Source organism: Saimiri boliviensis, chromosome 1 (genome assembly GCF_048565385.1).
Source record: "Saimiri boliviensis isolate mSaiBol1 chromosome 1, mSaiBol1.pri, whole genome shotgun sequence".
NCBI classification, from domain to species: domain Eukaryota; kingdom Metazoa; phylum Chordata; class Mammalia; order Primates; family Cebidae; genus Saimiri; species Saimiri boliviensis.
In genome coordinates, this window is record NC_133449.1 from 177,698,655 (window position 1) to 177,714,829 (window position 16,175).

The 16,175-nt window shown below is 46.4% G+C and overlaps 2 protein-coding genes across 10 annotated transcripts in view; one reads left to right on the forward strand and one right to left on the reverse strand.

The window, feature by feature from the left end:
- SEPTIN8 (septin 8) overlaps window positions 1-8,566 on the forward strand; it is a 60,320-nt gene extending 51,754 nt beyond the window's left edge. For 3 of the 9 annotated variants that reach the window (XM_074381565.1, XM_039467446.2, XM_039467473.2), the window contains exon 10: window positions 403-2,991. In XM_074381565.1, the coding sequence (XP_074237666.1) occupies window positions 403-445 (43 nt within the window). In that variant the 3' untranslated portion in view covers window positions 446-2,991. Of the gene's footprint in view, window positions 1-134; window positions 2,992-7,231 lie in introns of those variants that run through there. The other 6 variants (XM_074381566.1, XM_039467512.2, XM_039467549.2 and 3 more) reach the window with 3 other exon arrangements.
- On the reverse strand, window positions 7,694-11,783 carry CCNI2 (cyclin I family member 2). The gene is made up of 6 exons (XM_074401696.1): window positions 11,329-11,783; window positions 10,794-10,925; window positions 9,889-10,002; window positions 8,389-8,533; window positions 8,233-8,336; window positions 7,694-7,714 (listed from the first exon to the last, which is right to left on the reverse strand). Exons 1-6 carry the CDS (start codon window positions 11,755-11,757, stop codon window positions 7,694-7,696), a joined length of 945 nt encoding a protein of 314 aa, XP_074257797.1. The 5' UTR covers window positions 11,758-11,783.
- Window positions 11,784-16,175: the final 4,392 nt, after the last annotated feature.

Here is a 16,175-nt window from a genome sequence, read left to right on the forward strand (position 1 = left end):
GCTGATCACAAATGCCAAACTGATTGCCCTTTCTCAGTGTCCATCTTTTGCTGTCTTTTGCTTCTGTTTGATTTGGTCTGCGTATCTTTTAATGTGTCTGTTTTTGTTTTGTTTGTTTTATTTTTATTTTTCAGTTAACGCACGCACAGACTTACATGTCAAGAGTGGACTTTAGACTTTCATGTGTTAAGTTGCTTGAGTTACACCTTGTGACCCTTCTCCCATAACATGGTGTGAGGACGGACTGGGAGCTGGTACAGACTCCAGTGTTTACAGCCTTGCTTCCCCCCACCCGACCCTGGCCGCAGGCTGCCCCAGGCCTGGGGGGCCACCCCTCTCTATGCAAACACGTAAAAGCCATGAATGCTGGAATCCAAAACTGACGAGGTTTATTTTTTTCAGAGCCAGTGGCTGGTCTTCCATTTACAGTGTCACTATTCCCTGACGGAGCAGTTATGTGCCGCTCTAGCGAAGGCCCCAGCCGGGATGCCCCAGCCGGGATGCTAGGCCTAATTGTTCAGCGTGGAGATGGCAACTCACATGGTGCCCTAGGTGCAGCTGCGTGGTCTGGTATACATGCTGCAAAATTCACCCAGTTCCCCTCATTTTAATTTTTCTAACCTAGACCTTAATTTTAGTAACTTTAAAACACTTCTAAGTATTTATTTTGGCACCAGCCTCAAGACAAATAATATCCTCTCCCATTATTTTCATAAGTAACAGAGATTCCCTGATTTTTAAAAACTAAAAATACCGCTAAACCTTTCTTGTGTATAAAGTATGCCTATCATATACAGGGAGAGGTGGGTAATAAACTTCCTGTCATGACAGTGTTTGGCATTTCTTTATGGATGGAAGTGGAACATGAACGAGACCATGTCCAACGTTTTTACTGTGAATGTAAATGGAACAGCAGCCCAAAGCCATTGTCTGTGCCCCAGAGGTGCTACCTGTAAACAGGGACCAACTCCATGTGTGTGTGTTAAGTGTTTGACTCCAATTAAGACTCCCGGGCGAATCCTGCGTATTCCAAATGCAAAGAGTGCTCAGTGGGAAAAAGGTTGTTACCTCAAAGTCATTGCTTCTTTCCTGGCTGGGTCACAGGGTGAAGAGATGAAGGCATCTGATGTATATAGGCAATTAGGGGAAAATGAGCAGCAAAGGAGCTTACCCCTTCAGCTGCACTCCAAAGGGGAATATTTTAAGGAAGTACTAGCATACCAGCAGCTTTGATTCTTCTATGCTCCTGTAGGTTTACAAGCCACTGAGAGTGTCAATGTTGAGAATATGGCCTGGTAAAATTGGAGTTGGAAAATGACTAGATGAAAGACAGGGTAGCTTTAATGTTGAAGCACCGTGCTGGGCACTGGAGCTACCCAGAGGAATGCACAGCGTTCCCCTCGAGGAGCTCATAGTCTAGCATACTCCCTGGCTGGAAGCCTCAGGAAGCTGTGCTAATTTATTATGGAATTGGTAGTTTGCTTTTCATGCCCCTATCTTCCTTCGCATGGCCATTTCCCCCTTTCTGCCTGGCCTGCATTATTGATCTCCAGGACCAAGTCCTGGCTTCCTCCTGTGTCCCTGAGATGATGTTCTGCTCAGGGAGAGGTGGAGGGGTGAGCTGTGTGTGTCCACTGAGGCACGGCCAGGAAGAGGCAGCTTTTACCTGCGAGATGCTCCATGCTTCAGCAGCAGAGCAGGTTCCAGTGACAATTCTCCAAGTGTTTATGCCATGACCAGGAATGGATCTAAATTTTGTGGAGCTGGAAGCTTGAATTATTTAGAAAGACTTAAGAAAAACAATGTTAATGTAAAATTAGGTACAGGGCCTTGGAAGGGGCCCTGAAGATTAAGCTTCATTAGCTTCACAGGAAGTCTGCATCTGGTTGTGACTGAAAACTGATGCTTCATTGAGGTTATCTAAAAAGGTAAACTGGCATATCCAGGGCAAATGTGGGCTGCCAGTGGCTCATTTCTAGGGCAGTTTTATGTCTGAAAGTGTATTCAGTTGGGTCAGAACTTGACCTTTAAGGTAGCCTCTCTCAGCTAATGTATTTCTAAAGATGAGGCCTGGTGACCCAGCAGGTTCATTGGTTACATAAGAAATGAGAATTCCTGATTCATGGGCCAACCTGGGACTCTGGAGTGGGCAGATTTGGCCATTCATACATTGTGGCATGCAGGTTGCACCCTGGGTATACCGAAAGGCCATACTCATGGCTGGCTGCTTGCCTGTGGGTCTAAGCCTTCCTGGTATCTTTAGGGACACTTGACAGACTTGACAGACTTGCATTTTCTGAAGTCTGAGCTGCCTCCACAGGTCCCTCTAGCAAGCCTCACCGTACCTCTTCCCCTGCTGTTTGTGTTTAGAATTCTGTCATCTTTAGCCGAGACCAAATTAAACCTTGGTGCATAGGGTGAGCTTAAAACTTGGCACTGTTTAACAAGCTAGCCCTCATAGAATGTGACCGTGTCTGCAGGGTCTCATTTACCCCTCCTTTTCTCATTGTCACTTGTTGGCATTATTAGGGCTGTCTTACAGGATCTTGTTGGCATTTACTGTCATGTCTTTCATAAATCATGTTGGTTTGGGGTAGAAGAATCACCATATAATTTGTTGTGCAAACTGGGACTATTGAGCAAGAGGATGCTGTTAATTACACCAGGTCAACAGGCATACACCGGAACTGTCCCAGGCCAATGGGGATATATGGTCTTTTTAGTTGTGGGTACCTGATCTAGGTGGTTTGTAATTGTGCATACTGACTGCATATGCTTGCGTATGTCTAAATGTGGGTTCCCTGTTAAGTGGGGTTCATGGATAAGAGTCCCAAGGGAAGTGTGGCTTTGCTAGACTGTTACATTAACCTGCTTTTCTAAAATTGCTTCACGTGTTAATTCATTTACTCCTGCATTCATTGACTGTTTTTTGTTCTTTTCCACTCACTTTGTACTCATTTTTTTTTTCATTAAATTTTGCATTTATTTTGAGTTTCTGTGGTGTCTTTTTTGGGCAGTAGCTCTTCTGATTTAACAAGTTTCCTGAGCCCATTAATCTGCTGTAATTGTGGTAAAATACAGCTTGTCTGTTCTGTGAATTTTGTGGAGGTTGATCTACTTCTGTAGGAATTGTTTTAATAGGAAACCCTGCTACTGGCATCTGTGAAAGGCTCTTGGATAGGTGGGGGATGGAGGGAAGAGTCATAGGAAAGTCACACTTAGGAAGGTAAAGGTGCAGCCTGTGGTCCACAAATCTTTACTGGGTCCCATTCTGTTGGGTGCAGGACATGAGAGAAGGAGCACCTGCCCTCTAGGAGTGTTCCTCCTTAGCAAAAAGGCTTGCCAGGGGACTACTAACACTCGAGTGCCAGGACCACTTAGAACCACATTCCATGCATTAACTCCTCTAATCCTCATCCTAATCCTATGATTAGGGACCATTATTCTCCCCATTTTATAGCAGAAGCACCGAGGTTTAAGTAATTACCCAAGGTCACATAGCAAGTTACTGGAGAAGTGGAAATTTGAACACTGGCAGTGTGTACCCTTAATTCTTGGGCTACAGCTGCTCCTTGGCATCTCAGTGGGATGATGAAAAAGTGGTAGAAGTGTGGCCAGTGTTAAAGTACACAGCTGGATGGTGTAGGCCGATGGACCTGAGACAGTTTTATAGAGATTGAAAGCCCTAGGGGACAGGCAAAAGTTTGGTTGAGGAAGGGCAGACTGGTGGTTGAAAGAAGTGGTAAAAAGTACATGGGTTTGCTAAGGAGCTTTCTCCACTGAGTGCTAGGTAGACTCTGGGAAGACGAAAATGAGAAAATAGGGACTGAGATGGGGATTTCTGCAGGGAGAGTGGTGTGCACACATCCCTAAAGAAGGTATAGCTCAGCTCCACCTGTGGGAAGGCAGGTAGCAGGGAGGCAAAGTATTCACCAAGCTTTGAAGGACAGAAACTCTTCAGGAAGCCAGCATGGAGGAGGGCCTCCTAGGTGGTAGAAATATTATCAAATTACTTGGCTCATTCATTTCAGGGAAGTACTGTTTGGACAAGTTTAAGACAGGTTCATGATGCTCCCCCTGCCCTGTTCCTCCCTGAGCCTACCTACCTTTATTTATGCCATAGCATCTGCCTCTGAGCTTTTTCCATCACCATTTTCTTCAGCCTCACTCTTTCACCAATCCCTTCTACAGGTGGGGTCAAAAGGAAGATGGATTGTATCTATATTTATCCCTGAGAAATGTTTCCCAATCTCTGGGTTGAGGTGGGACAGGAGTTCCTAATATCAGAAAAGAATATTAGAGGGAAGTAAGATGGGACCTGGGGCCACAAGACAAACCTGAAAAGCACACACGACCTTTTAAAATCTGCAAGTGTGATTTTGGGAATAAAAAGTTAGCTTCCCGCCGGGCGCGGTGGCTCAAGCCTGTAATCCCAGCACTTTGGGAGGCCGAGGCGGGTGGATCGCGAGGTCGAGAGATCGAGACCATCCTGGTCAACATGGTGAAACCCCGTCTCTACTAAAAATACAAAAAATCAGCTGGGCATGGTGGCACGTGCCTGTAATCCCAGCTACTCAGGAGGCTGAGGCAGGAGAATTGCCTGAACCCAGGAGGCGGAGGTTGCGGTGAGCCGAGATCGCGCCATTGCACTCCAGCCTGGGCAACAAGAGCGAAACTCCGTCTCAAAAAAAAAAAAAAAAAAAAAAAAAAAAAAAAAAAAAAAAAAAAAAAAGTTAGCTTCCCTATAGAAGATTTCTATCATTTACAGAAGAGCAGAGCGGAGGGTTGTCTCTTACCCTCACAGATCCCAGAACTCACAGATCTACCCTCTGCTTTCTCTAAGAGGTTGAGTTGGATCAGCTCTGGGAATCTAGCTGACATCTAGAGCCACCTGGTTAAGCAGCCCAGATGTCTTCCGGCATTCCCCAAAGCCCAGGACGCCCAAGCTGGCATGGGCCCTCGGGATGTTCTCCTGCCTCACGCACTGTGCTCCCACTCACACTGGAAGGAAGGAGGCAAAGAGCACTCATGGCTACCACTGGAAGCTGTGGCTGTGAGCAGCATGGCCTCAGCATCTCCATCTGTAAAACGGGTGATGAACTAGAGGAGAGTTCTTGATATGACCTAGGAAGTAGTGTTCCAAATGTATCTGACTCTCACAAGCCTAAATGCATGGTAGCTCATATATGCAAAATAAGATTCTTACAGGATTGGAAGCAATTAAAGTTTATTTTTAACAAAAGCTCCAACAAGCAAAAGTGTGTCAAGAAAAAATAGAGATGTATACTGACTCTATAATACAGACAATTATAGGACATCTGGCCCTTGACGGCTTTGCACCTAGTAAATCATTCCCCTCCCACCCTATGGCTTAGCAAATTTACAAAAAAAAAAAAAAAAAAAAAAAAAAAGTTCACAGTGGAAGATTTCACAAACCACCTCTGAATGTGTGGCTCAGTCATTCATGTCCCCAACACAACTTATACAAGCCCAGCTGGCATCTTCGTCAGCTGCACTCCCCTGCTTAGAGAATGGCTCTGTGGTAGCACAGCTTGAGAGAGGCAGCTGGCTCCTCCTCACAGCCATGCTAGTCACTTCCTCCTCCTGGCAACACTGTGGTTGGAGCCGGCTCGGCCTCAGAACCTGCTCATCCCAACAGAAAGCGCTCAGAGCCATGCCTCCCATCACAGGTGTTAGCCTGTAATACCCATTCATTAGCGCAAAATCCCTCTAGTTAAACTAATAACTTAATCCACTTTGCTTAAGAGTAACAAAGCAAAGATATGCTTAAAGCTTTCTCAAGTTGCATTACACAAAGCATACTTTATAATCCAGTCCTTGTAAAAGGAAGACATAAGTCATGGCCATGTCTGGATAAATGTGTCTGCAGAGACTGTCCCATGTTAAGGAGTGACAGGCAGGGTAGTTGGGACTGGAAGCACTGCATAGATGTTTGGGATAGGCCTGGGAAGTTGGAAGGATCTGGCCAGCTCTGGCAGGTAGAGCAGCAAGAACTGATCAGTCAGAACCAGTGCCAGCCTTTCAGCCCTGAGCCAGGCCTGCCTCTTGGTCTCACACTCCAGCACTCTCTGAGGCCAATGCCAACCCTTGCCGGAGAAGGAAGGAAAAACAAGCTGCCATTTGAACATTCATTCATGCTCCCTGGCTTCAGCCCAGAAGAGAAAAAGGGAAAACAGAGTCATGGTCTCTCAGACCACCCTGACCTCCACTGACCACAGCCTGCCTTTCCCTCCCTCCTTCCGCCCCCCCCCACCCCCCACCCCAGGGACCCAGTTGGGAACTTTTTCTCAGTTTCTCTTCCAGGGCCACCTTCCCTTCTTTTTACAGGATTCATAACAAGCCAAAGAACTCACAGTAGTCCAAGCAAGGAGGTTTCACATTATGCTCTGAAGGTGCTGGGGTGGAGGCACAGGGGTTGGTTGGCAAGTGGCACAAAGCTGTCTGTGCAGGTGGATGACTGAAAACTTCTCAGCTGCTGCACTACAAGTTCTTTGCAGCAGCTGTACTGCATATTACCAACCTGTATAGAATAGAGTGGCCATCTTGAAGCAGAACCATCGTACATTCTAAGAAATTGGCCATTGAGTGCCAAAATGTTAGCATGAAGCAAGTTCAGGAAGGTCCAACCACCTAACTAAGGACCACTAACCCTACCATCTCGGGGACATCCATCTCCAACCTCAGTAAAATTGTCACTAATCTATACATTCCATCCTAACCTATCTGTTCTGAGGGATTCTGACACACTCCTCTCCCCATGCCTCCCCCACCCCCAGTGCTTGCCTCATGGTACCCCAGAATCTGGTACCATACTCATACAAAGGTGAAGTGTGAAGGAGTTTAGAATTTATGCTCCCCAGCATTAAGCCCAGAGTTTCTTCCTCTTAAGCTGGACATCCCCGTAACCCCCCACCCCACAGTCTTCTTGGCTACAAGGGCTGCCATTGAGATACAGTTTCTCTCACTCTCAGAGACCACCTTCATTGGTCCAGTGAAGGGAACACATGTTCTCTATCTCAAGTGCATAGAGCATGGCCAAGTGTAGAAAGCCTAGCCTTTGGGTAGACTCTGTCCAGGGTTGTGGCCAGTACATTTTCCAGAGGCTACAAGGGCAAAGGGTACCCCTTTGGGTTCACAGTGCATCAGCTAAAGGGGCAAAACACAGAGCCTGGTTTGGGGCAAAGTTGATGTCTACCTGTGCTTTCTTTAGCAGATCAGATATAGGAGCACACCAGTCGGGCATGAGCCTCTCCAACTCTAAGGTGATGATGACCAAGGCCAGTGTGGAGCCCTTGAACTGCAGCAGCTGGTGGCCCGCCATACAGTGCTGCAGCTGCCTGGTCAGGGATGCGACGTGGAGGGAAGGATTCCTCTGAGGCAGCAGCTCCAACACATGGGGCCAGCTCAGGACCACCAGGGCATGAAACTGGAGACCGTGGTTTTTAATGTTAGAACAGAAAACCCCATACGTTTCATATACCAATGACCCAAAGTGCAAACAATTTAAATTTCCATCAGGGAACATCAAATGTTGCCCAACCCTTTTCATTCCTATCCATGGGCCCATAAGGGGCTTGAGGCTTAATGCCCATTCTGTGGCCAAGCTGAGCTTTGACTGCAGAGAGGAAAAAAAAGTCTGCTTTCTGACATGGCCATTATGAGTGGAGAGTACCTAGATGACAATGTTTCCATTCTGAAAAATAGAAACATGAAGATAGCAGAAAAGTTACTTGTATCTGCTTATGGTAAGAAGAAACTCTGCAACTTGGCAACAGTGGTCAGTTTTCGTAAAGAAACAGCCCTTAGTAATTTAATCTTCATGCTTCATAACAAACCAAAATCCCATGACATTTCCACATTGCATAATTTTGCCTTACTAACAGAATCATATCCTTAAGGATGACCATCATTGCCCCAACTAAAACAAATACAAACTAATGTATGATATTTTTTTAAGTGCCAGATCAATATGGTCTAAAGCCTCAACAAGGATTGTGTGTAGGTGAATAAAGACAGCTAAGTGAATGTGTGTAAAGTGTAGCAAAAGCAGACAGATATTTATGTATTCATAGAATGGAAAGTTAAATATTTTTGCAGTGTGTATTTAAAAGAGAAACTCACCATAATAGTGCCGTCTAAAAATCTTTGTAAAGTTAATTTAATGTTCTTTAGCAGTGGGAGTCTGGTGGAACTGTGTTGGATTTAAGATACCTTTTTACTCTTCCGTATGTCACAAGCCTTGTGGGTCACCTCACTGTGGTGCATGTGCAAGGACGTGTGCACGCCTGTGCTTTGCCGTCCTACGTTGTAAACAGCTGTTCCAAAGGCACAAACGAGTTGAGGGTAAACTCTTTAAACGCCTCCTACTCACTACAGTCAAGAAGTCCAGCGGCGTCCCGATATAGAGGTCCCAGTGCAATGTGTCCAGAATAGCCAGCTCCATCCTCAGCAGCTCATTCGGGGAATAGTCAGAGCCATAGTGCTTTATAAAGTCGTTTACTTGTGGAATTACCTGTAAAAAGAAAATAAAGAGGCCAAAGCCCTACATCACGTCATAGTAGTTTGTTTTCTTATCCATGGGGACTGGGCATTCATGACCTTGGTGTTGTCTTCCTGTGGCCTACCACAGAAAATGCTTCTGAAAGAAATACTAAACCAGAGCTTGGCTATCCGTCAAATCCTCAGGTACTTATGTAGTGAACATTACATGGTACCCCTCTGAAACCAGGTCTTGATCTGCCGACTGCATGCTAGCTCATACCCAAGGGTGCTTTGGAGGCTGGGGCTCTGCCATCTCTCCTATTCAGCTGTAAGAACTCACTCCAAGCTTTCCAGGAGCCATCGGTTCTGCCCATCCCTATTCCTGATCCCTACCATGGATACTGGGTATAGAGAGGAAACTGTGCTTTTGATCTTCCTAGTCTTCACCAGACACATTGATAAAACCTCCTATGGGTTTTTCAGCATCACAAACTTTAAACACATTTCCTCCAACCTTGATTGAAGGTGGTTCAGTTCTGGAAAAACTATGGTTTTCCTCATGGAGGGACTAATAAGACTTGTCTATGAGTAAACATTCAAGTACCAAGTACATTGAAGGCTTGCTCCTACATTTTCAGATGACAGAAGTATTACTATAACCTCCAGAAAAAGGGTCACTTGATTTTTAGTTGGAGGAAAGCAACTTGGGGATCGATTCTATTCTAATAAAGAGGAGTTTAAAACATTTTTACTGAAGATTTGGAACTGGACACCCAACTTCTTCCCTGCCTCCTCAGACCCAGAGATCAGCTAAAGGTGACCCTGTGGCAATGGCAGTGATTTCACCATCCCCAAAATGGGAGAAGTGGGAGGGAGGGAGGAAAATTCGGGAAGGGTATTAGGAGATGATCTCCTCCTCAACAGATGTCACAGTGAAATTCAGCCATCCAGGCATGTCTGAAGCGCTCAAGGGGCCTTGTACTTTACCCCCAGCACATGCCTCTCCTGTCTGTCTCAGAGAGGGGTCCCAGAGTTTCCAAGGACCAGCTTCATTGACACAGCCAAGTCCTCAAGCCTCAAGCAGCTTTCTTAGACATAATTGCTTGGGAGCTGATGTTACATCACATGGTTTGAGAGGCCTTGCTCAACAGCGTATGCCTCTGTTTAGCCCTCAACCAGTGGGGCCAGATGTATCTGGCAAGAGTTCAGGTCTCTAGGTTTGATGGGCCAGGACAGTTCAGCTGTTCTAATTGTCCATTTGTGGGGTCTCAGAGTCTGACAAGCTGATAGAAGGGACAGCAGAGATGCTGGCAAGTTAGTGACCACCATACCTAAGGGCACAGATCTGTCAGGAAACCGGAGTGCTCCAATGTTATACCACTATACCTCAAACGCAGCCCAGTGTGGACTTCCAAGGATGCATACCTCATTTTCTTCATTAAGTTTTGCAGCAAGCCTCAAGGAAGCAATTGCGGCACAATGCAGGTATTTCTCTTTTACCTGCAATATGGAACAAATACATTTGAGCAGAATACGAATGCCAGAAACAAACTGAAAAGCATCTGTTTGTTTTCTTTTTTCTTTTTGAGTTGGAGTCTCACTGTTACCCAGGCTAGAGTGCAGTAGCGTAGCTGGGGCTACAGGCACGGGCCACCATGTCTGGCTAATTTTTGCATTTTTAGTAGAAACAGGGTTTCACCATGTTGGCCAGGCTGGTCTCGAACTCCTAACCTCAGATGATCCACCCGCCTTGACCTCCCAAAGTGCTGAGATGACAGGCATGAGCCACTGTGCCCGCCGTTTGTTTTAATGAGCTTTCCCCCCATTTTTAAAAGGCTCCATTTCTCCATCACGATAGAATGTTAGTGTCATTTTTAGATCTGACCAGTGAAGATGCTCCTGATTTCAGAACTGCAGATGACTGGGCAGTATTCCTTCATTTCGGGACTGGAGGTGGGAAATACGGCACCTTGTCAAGAAACCCAGTCTCATCCTTGCCTGAAGCTGCCCTGGACAAGTCGGGACAAGCACATCCTACCTCATCACACAGAAAGTCCTTTCCCAGCTAGGTCGTCTGACACTCCCCAAGTCCAACCCTGATGACCACATGACCCTGAGACAACCAGTGTAGGATGTGGAGAGTTCCCAACACCAGCTCTATCCCTCGGAGCAAGTTTGTTTATACACCTTGGTTTGAGCATCTGGAACTCCTCACCTCTCAAGCAGGAATGAGGAGCAAAGGTTAGCTCCTTCTCTCACCATCTGCCACCGTCCCTCAGGGGCCTCCCTACCTTCACCGAAATCAGGAGGCGGCTGAAGATGGTGAGGGTCAGGTTAAAAGTGGACCGGGAGAAGAACAAGTTGTTCTGAAGCCGCAGAAGCCACAGCACGACTTCCTCAAAGGCGTTACAGATTTCATCCTGCTAGGAAGAAGGGTAGGGGGGCGAGGAAGGTCGCTGGCAGCCACTCCTGGTCCCCCAGCAGCAGGAGCCTCCTGCTTAAGGTGGGGGCCGGGAAGGAGTAGTGAGAAGTCCCTTCCCCTGCAGGGCCCCTTTGGCGCAGCGGCTCACCCATCACCCCCCACATCGCGCGCCCGCTTTTTGCCCTAGGTCGAGTTTCTCGATTCAAACAGGCCCTCTTCCGAAGCCCCTGCTAGCAAGACGCCCTCCCAGAGAGAAGCCGGTGGATCCAGCCTCCTGCCTCTGGTGAGAGGCCACACCTGGGGAAGGGCTCGGCTTCCAGGTGTAGAGCACTGGAGCGCGGGTGCAGGTGGAGCCTATCCGCCTCCCGTGCGCGCGAGACGGGCCCAGAGGCAGGGAGGGGTACCTGGGGTTTGCCGCCCTGCCACAAGCGGGCCTCGCGGTCCTGGGCCAGCTGCAAGTAGCGGAGCAGCTGGCACTCGTCCAGGATGCCTTCCAGGTTTCGCGGTTTGAGGGACTGTGGATCGGGCTGCGGAGCCCGCGCTGGGGCGTCGACGGAGACCTGGTCTGCGGTTCGCCCAGCCGGCTCCGTTCCGCGCCGGGGCCCCAAGAGCATTGTCGCGGACGGCGCAGAAACAGAGGCCGCTCCGGGATGGCGGGTCCCAGGGCACCTGCTCTGGGTGTTCGGGGGCAGAGGGGCCTGCCCCGGAGACGGCGGGAGAGGAAAGCCCAGGGCTGCTTCCTCCAGACCCGCCCCGGGACGCCTGCCCGGGCTATGGACCGCTCTGACCTTCGAGCTCGACGGCTGCGGAGGGAGCCGCCCGCCCGAGGCCATGGCGTGAACAGGCTGCTAGGTCCAAGTCGCCGCTTAACCCGGTATTTTATAAGCCAGCGCCCGGAACACTGCAGCTGGGGGCGCCGCCAGGGAAGGCGGGGGGCAGGCTCAGTGGGCCCCACCCCCAGCGCTCGCGGCGGAGCTGCCCCTGGCGCTCCGGGCCGCGACTCCCGGGCACTCGCTCCGCGGGTAGGCGGCACGCACCCAGGACGCAACCGGACGGGGCGCCCACAGGCGGGTGACGGATCCCTGGCCTTCCCTCCATCCCGGCTGCTGCCTACCGAACACCTCTTTCCCCTGCCGGCAGCGCTTCCTGCGCAGAGCCCCCAGCCAGGGGTGGGCCGGCTGGAGACTACGCCTCCCTTGGGCCAGGATTCCCTGCCACAGACCCTGGGGTCTTAGTTCACAGTACACACTTAGGGACACAAGAGCAGGTAAAGGAGCAGCGAGAGCGCCCTCCTCAAATAGGCTTGAAATGGAATTCCAGACGCCCTGTGTGACCTCAGGCATGTATCGTGACCTCTCAGAGCCTCGGCTACCTCTTCTCCAAAAAAAAAGTGTTACTACCTCTCTCACAAGGTGATTCCTTCATTCATATATGTATTACATATGTTTCTGTATCTATACATACATGTACAGCTATAAACCTATAATACATAAGGAAAATCATACAAATCACACACACACACACATTTTAGGGGTGGGTCTTGCTATTTCCCAGGCTGGAGTACAGTGGCTATTCTCAATTGTGATCACAGCATGCTACAACCTCAAACTCCTGGACTCAAGCTACCCTTAACCTCAGCCTCCCAGGTAGCTGAGACTTACAGGTGCACACCACCATGCCTGGCTCCTAAGTTATATTTTATTTTAAAAATTCATTACATTAAATGTATATTAAAAATATATGGGAATACCAGAAGGACAAGAAAGAGGAACAGAGAAAATATTTGAAACAATAATGACTGAGAGAGAATATTCCCAAATTAATGCCAAATGCCAAACCACAGTTCTAGGAAGCTCTGAGAACATTAAACAAGATAAATGCCAAGAACTACACCTAGACATTCCTATTTAAACTATAGAAAATCAAAAGAAACTGTCAACAGAGTATGCAGACAACCTACGGAACGGAAGAAAAATAGCAAACTACACATCCGACAAAGGTCTTAATATCCAGAATCTGTAAAGAACTTAATTAAACGAGCAAAAAAACAAATGACCCCATCAAAAAACAGGCAAAAAGACATAAACAGAATTCTCAAAGGAATACATACCTGCAATCGACAAACCTGAAAAAATGCTCCACATCACTAATCACCAGAGTAGTGCATCTCACACCAATCAGAATGGCTATTACTAAAAAGTCAAAAAAACAGCAGGTGCTGGTGAGGATACAGAGAAAAGAGAATGCTTATACACTGCTGGTGAGAATGTAAATTACTTCAGTCACTGTGCAAAGCAGTTTGGAGATTTCTCAAACTACCTAAAACAGTACTTTTTGACCTAGCAGTCCCTTTACTGGCTGTATACCCAAAAGGAAAATAAATTGTTCTACCATAAAGACACATACATTTGCATGTTCATCACAGTACTAGTCATAGTAGTGAAGACATGGAGTCAACCTAGGTGTCCTTCAATGGTGGACTGGATAAGGAAAATGTGGTACATATACAACATGGAATACTACATAGCCATTAAAAAGAATGAAATCATGTCCTTTGCAGCAAACCCAAGCAAATTAACACAGGAACAGAAAATCATACGCTACATGTTCTTACTTACAAGTGGGAGCTAAGCACTGGGTACACATGAATGTAAAGATGACAACAGTAGACACTAGAGGCTACTGGAGTAGGGAGGGAGGAGGCAATTGTTGAATAGCTATGGGGTACTGTGCTCAGTACTTGGGTGATGGGATCATTCATACCCCAAATCTCAGCATCACACAATATACCTGAATCTAAAAAGTTGAAAAAAACCTGCAGAAAATCAAGATTTTTAAAAAATCTCAAAAGAATGAAGCTGGCCTGTAATCTCAGCACTTTGGGAGGCTGAGGTGGAAGGATCACTTGAGGTCAGGAGTTCAAGACCAGCCTGGCCAACATGGTGAAACCCCATTTCTACTAAAAAGGCAAAATTAGCCAGGCATGGTGGTGCACACCTATAGTCCTAGCTGCTCAGGAGGCTGAGAAACAAGAATTTCTTGAACCCAAGATGTGGAGGTTGTGGTGAACTGAGATCACGCCACTGCACTCCAGCCTGGGTGATGGAGGGAGACTCCATCTCAAAAAAAAAAAAGGAAGCTGGGAGCAGGAAGGGGTAGGGTGAGGTGGGAATAAAAGTGGGATAAGGATAAAAATCACCTTGAACTTGTCTTTGGAAATCATCAAGAAAGGAGAGAGTGAGGTGAAATATTTAAAGTATGGAGAGAAAAACTCCCACCAACCTAGAATTCCACATTCAATGAAATTATCCTTCAGAAGTGAAAGAGAAATATTTCACAGACAAAACTGAAGGAATTTCTTACCAGTAGACCTGCTTTGCAAGAAATGTTAAAAGAAATTTTTCACAGAAAAGGAAAATGATACAGGTCATAAATTTCGAGCTACATAAAGAAAGAAAAAGGTAGGTGTGGTGGCTCATGCCTGTAATCCCTGCACTTTGGAAGGCCAAGGTGGGTGGATCACCAAAGGTTGGGAATTCAAGGCCAGCCTGGCCAACATGGTGAAACCCTGTCTCTACTAAGAATACAAAAATTAGCCAGGCATGGTGGTGTGTGCCTGTAATCCCAGCTACTCGGGAAGCTGAGGCAGGAGAATCGTTTGAACTGGGAAGGTGGAGATTGCAGTGAGCCGAGATTGTGCCACTGCACTCCAGCCTGGGTGACAGAGCAAGACTCCATCTCAGAAAAAAAAAAAAAAAAAAAAAAAAAGAACATTAAGGAATAAGTGAAAGTAAAATGAAACTTTTGTTTTTCTTATTCCTAATTGATCTAATAACCATTTATTCAAAATAATAATGTATTTGATGATTGTAGGTTATGGATGAGTTAAACGAATGACAACAATGATCCAAGGCATGGGAGGGAAGAATTAGGAATACTTTGTTTTAAGGTACCTGCACTACCTGGAAAGCAGTATAATGTTACTTGAAAGTGGACTTGAATTAGCTATAAATGTATATTGCAAACTCTAGGGCAATCACCAAAAAAAGTTTTTAAAAAAGTATAATTCAAGTGTATTAAGAAAGGAGAGAAAATGGAATTACATAAAATGCTAATAACACCAGATCGTAGCTTGAATCCACAGGAAAAAAGGAAGAGAACCAGAAATAGTCAATAAGAAGATTAACATTACAAACTCTATAAATATAAACTGGGCTCTGTTTTCTTCTCTCAGCTTCTTTAGAAGATTTAAAATACTTAAAATCTTGTAACATAAAATTATAACAGTATTGTTGGGTTTATAACATATATAAGTGTAATCTGTATAACAATAATAGCACAAAAGAAGGAGGAGGGAATAGAACTATATGGGAGTTACATTTATATATGTCACTGGAATTAAATTATTATAAATCTGAAGTATTATAGATTCTGGTAAGATGTGTATTGGAAGCCCCAGAGCTGCCACTAAGAAAATAACTTTTTTTTTTTTTGAGATCAAGTCTCACTCTGTTGCCTAGGCTGGAGTGCAATGGTGCGATCTTGGCTCACTGTAACCTCTGCCTCCCAGGTTCAAGCGATTCTCCTGCCGCAGTCTCCTGAGTAGCTGGGATTACAGTCGTATGCTGCTGTGTCCGGCTAAGTTTTGTATTATTCATAGAGAAGGGATTTCCTTATGTTGGCCAGGCTGGTTTTGAACTCCTGATCTCAAGTGATCCACCCCCCTCCATCTCCCAAAGTGCTAGGATGACAGGATTGAGCCACTGGGCCCGCCAATAAAATATCTTTAAAAAATAGTAACCAATAATTAAAGAAATTCAAATGTTAAACTAGAAAAGATTAACTTAATGAAAAACCGGTGAATGAGGAACAGAAGAATAAAAAAGACAATATGACATTTTAAAAAAACAAAAAGGCTGGGGGTGGTGGCTCACGCCTGCAATTCCAGCACTTTGGGGGGCTGAGGAGGGAGGATTGCTTGAACCCAGGAATTTGAGACCAGCCTGGGCAACATAAAGAGACCCTGTCTCTACAAAAAAAAAAAAAAAAAATTGCGGGGCAAGGTGGCACAGATCTGTGGTCCCAGGTACTTAGGAGGCTGAGGCAGGAGGATGGCTTGAGCCCAGGAAGTTGAGGCTGCAGTGAGACTGAGAGAGACCCCACCTCAAAGAAGGAAGGAAGGAAGGAGAAAGAAAGAGATGGGGAAGAAGGGAGGGAGGGAGGGAGGGAAAACAAAAAGCAAAGTGGGAAA

Bases quoted from the DNA above. Each gene is read 5' to 3' on its own strand.
- CCNI2 (XM_074401696.1), bottom strand. From the start codon at position 11,757: ATGGCCTCGGGCGGGCGGCTCCCTCCGCAGCCGTCGAGCTCGAAGGTC. The intron at 10,926-11,328 runs GTACCCCTCCCT...CCTTCTTCCTAG, and splicing joins GGCAGGGCGGCAAACCCCAG to CAGGATGAAATCTGTAACGC. The intron at 8,534-9,888 runs GTATAGTGGTAT...TTCTTTTTACAG, and splicing joins CACACTGGGCTGCGTTTGAG to GTAATTCCACAAGTAAACGA.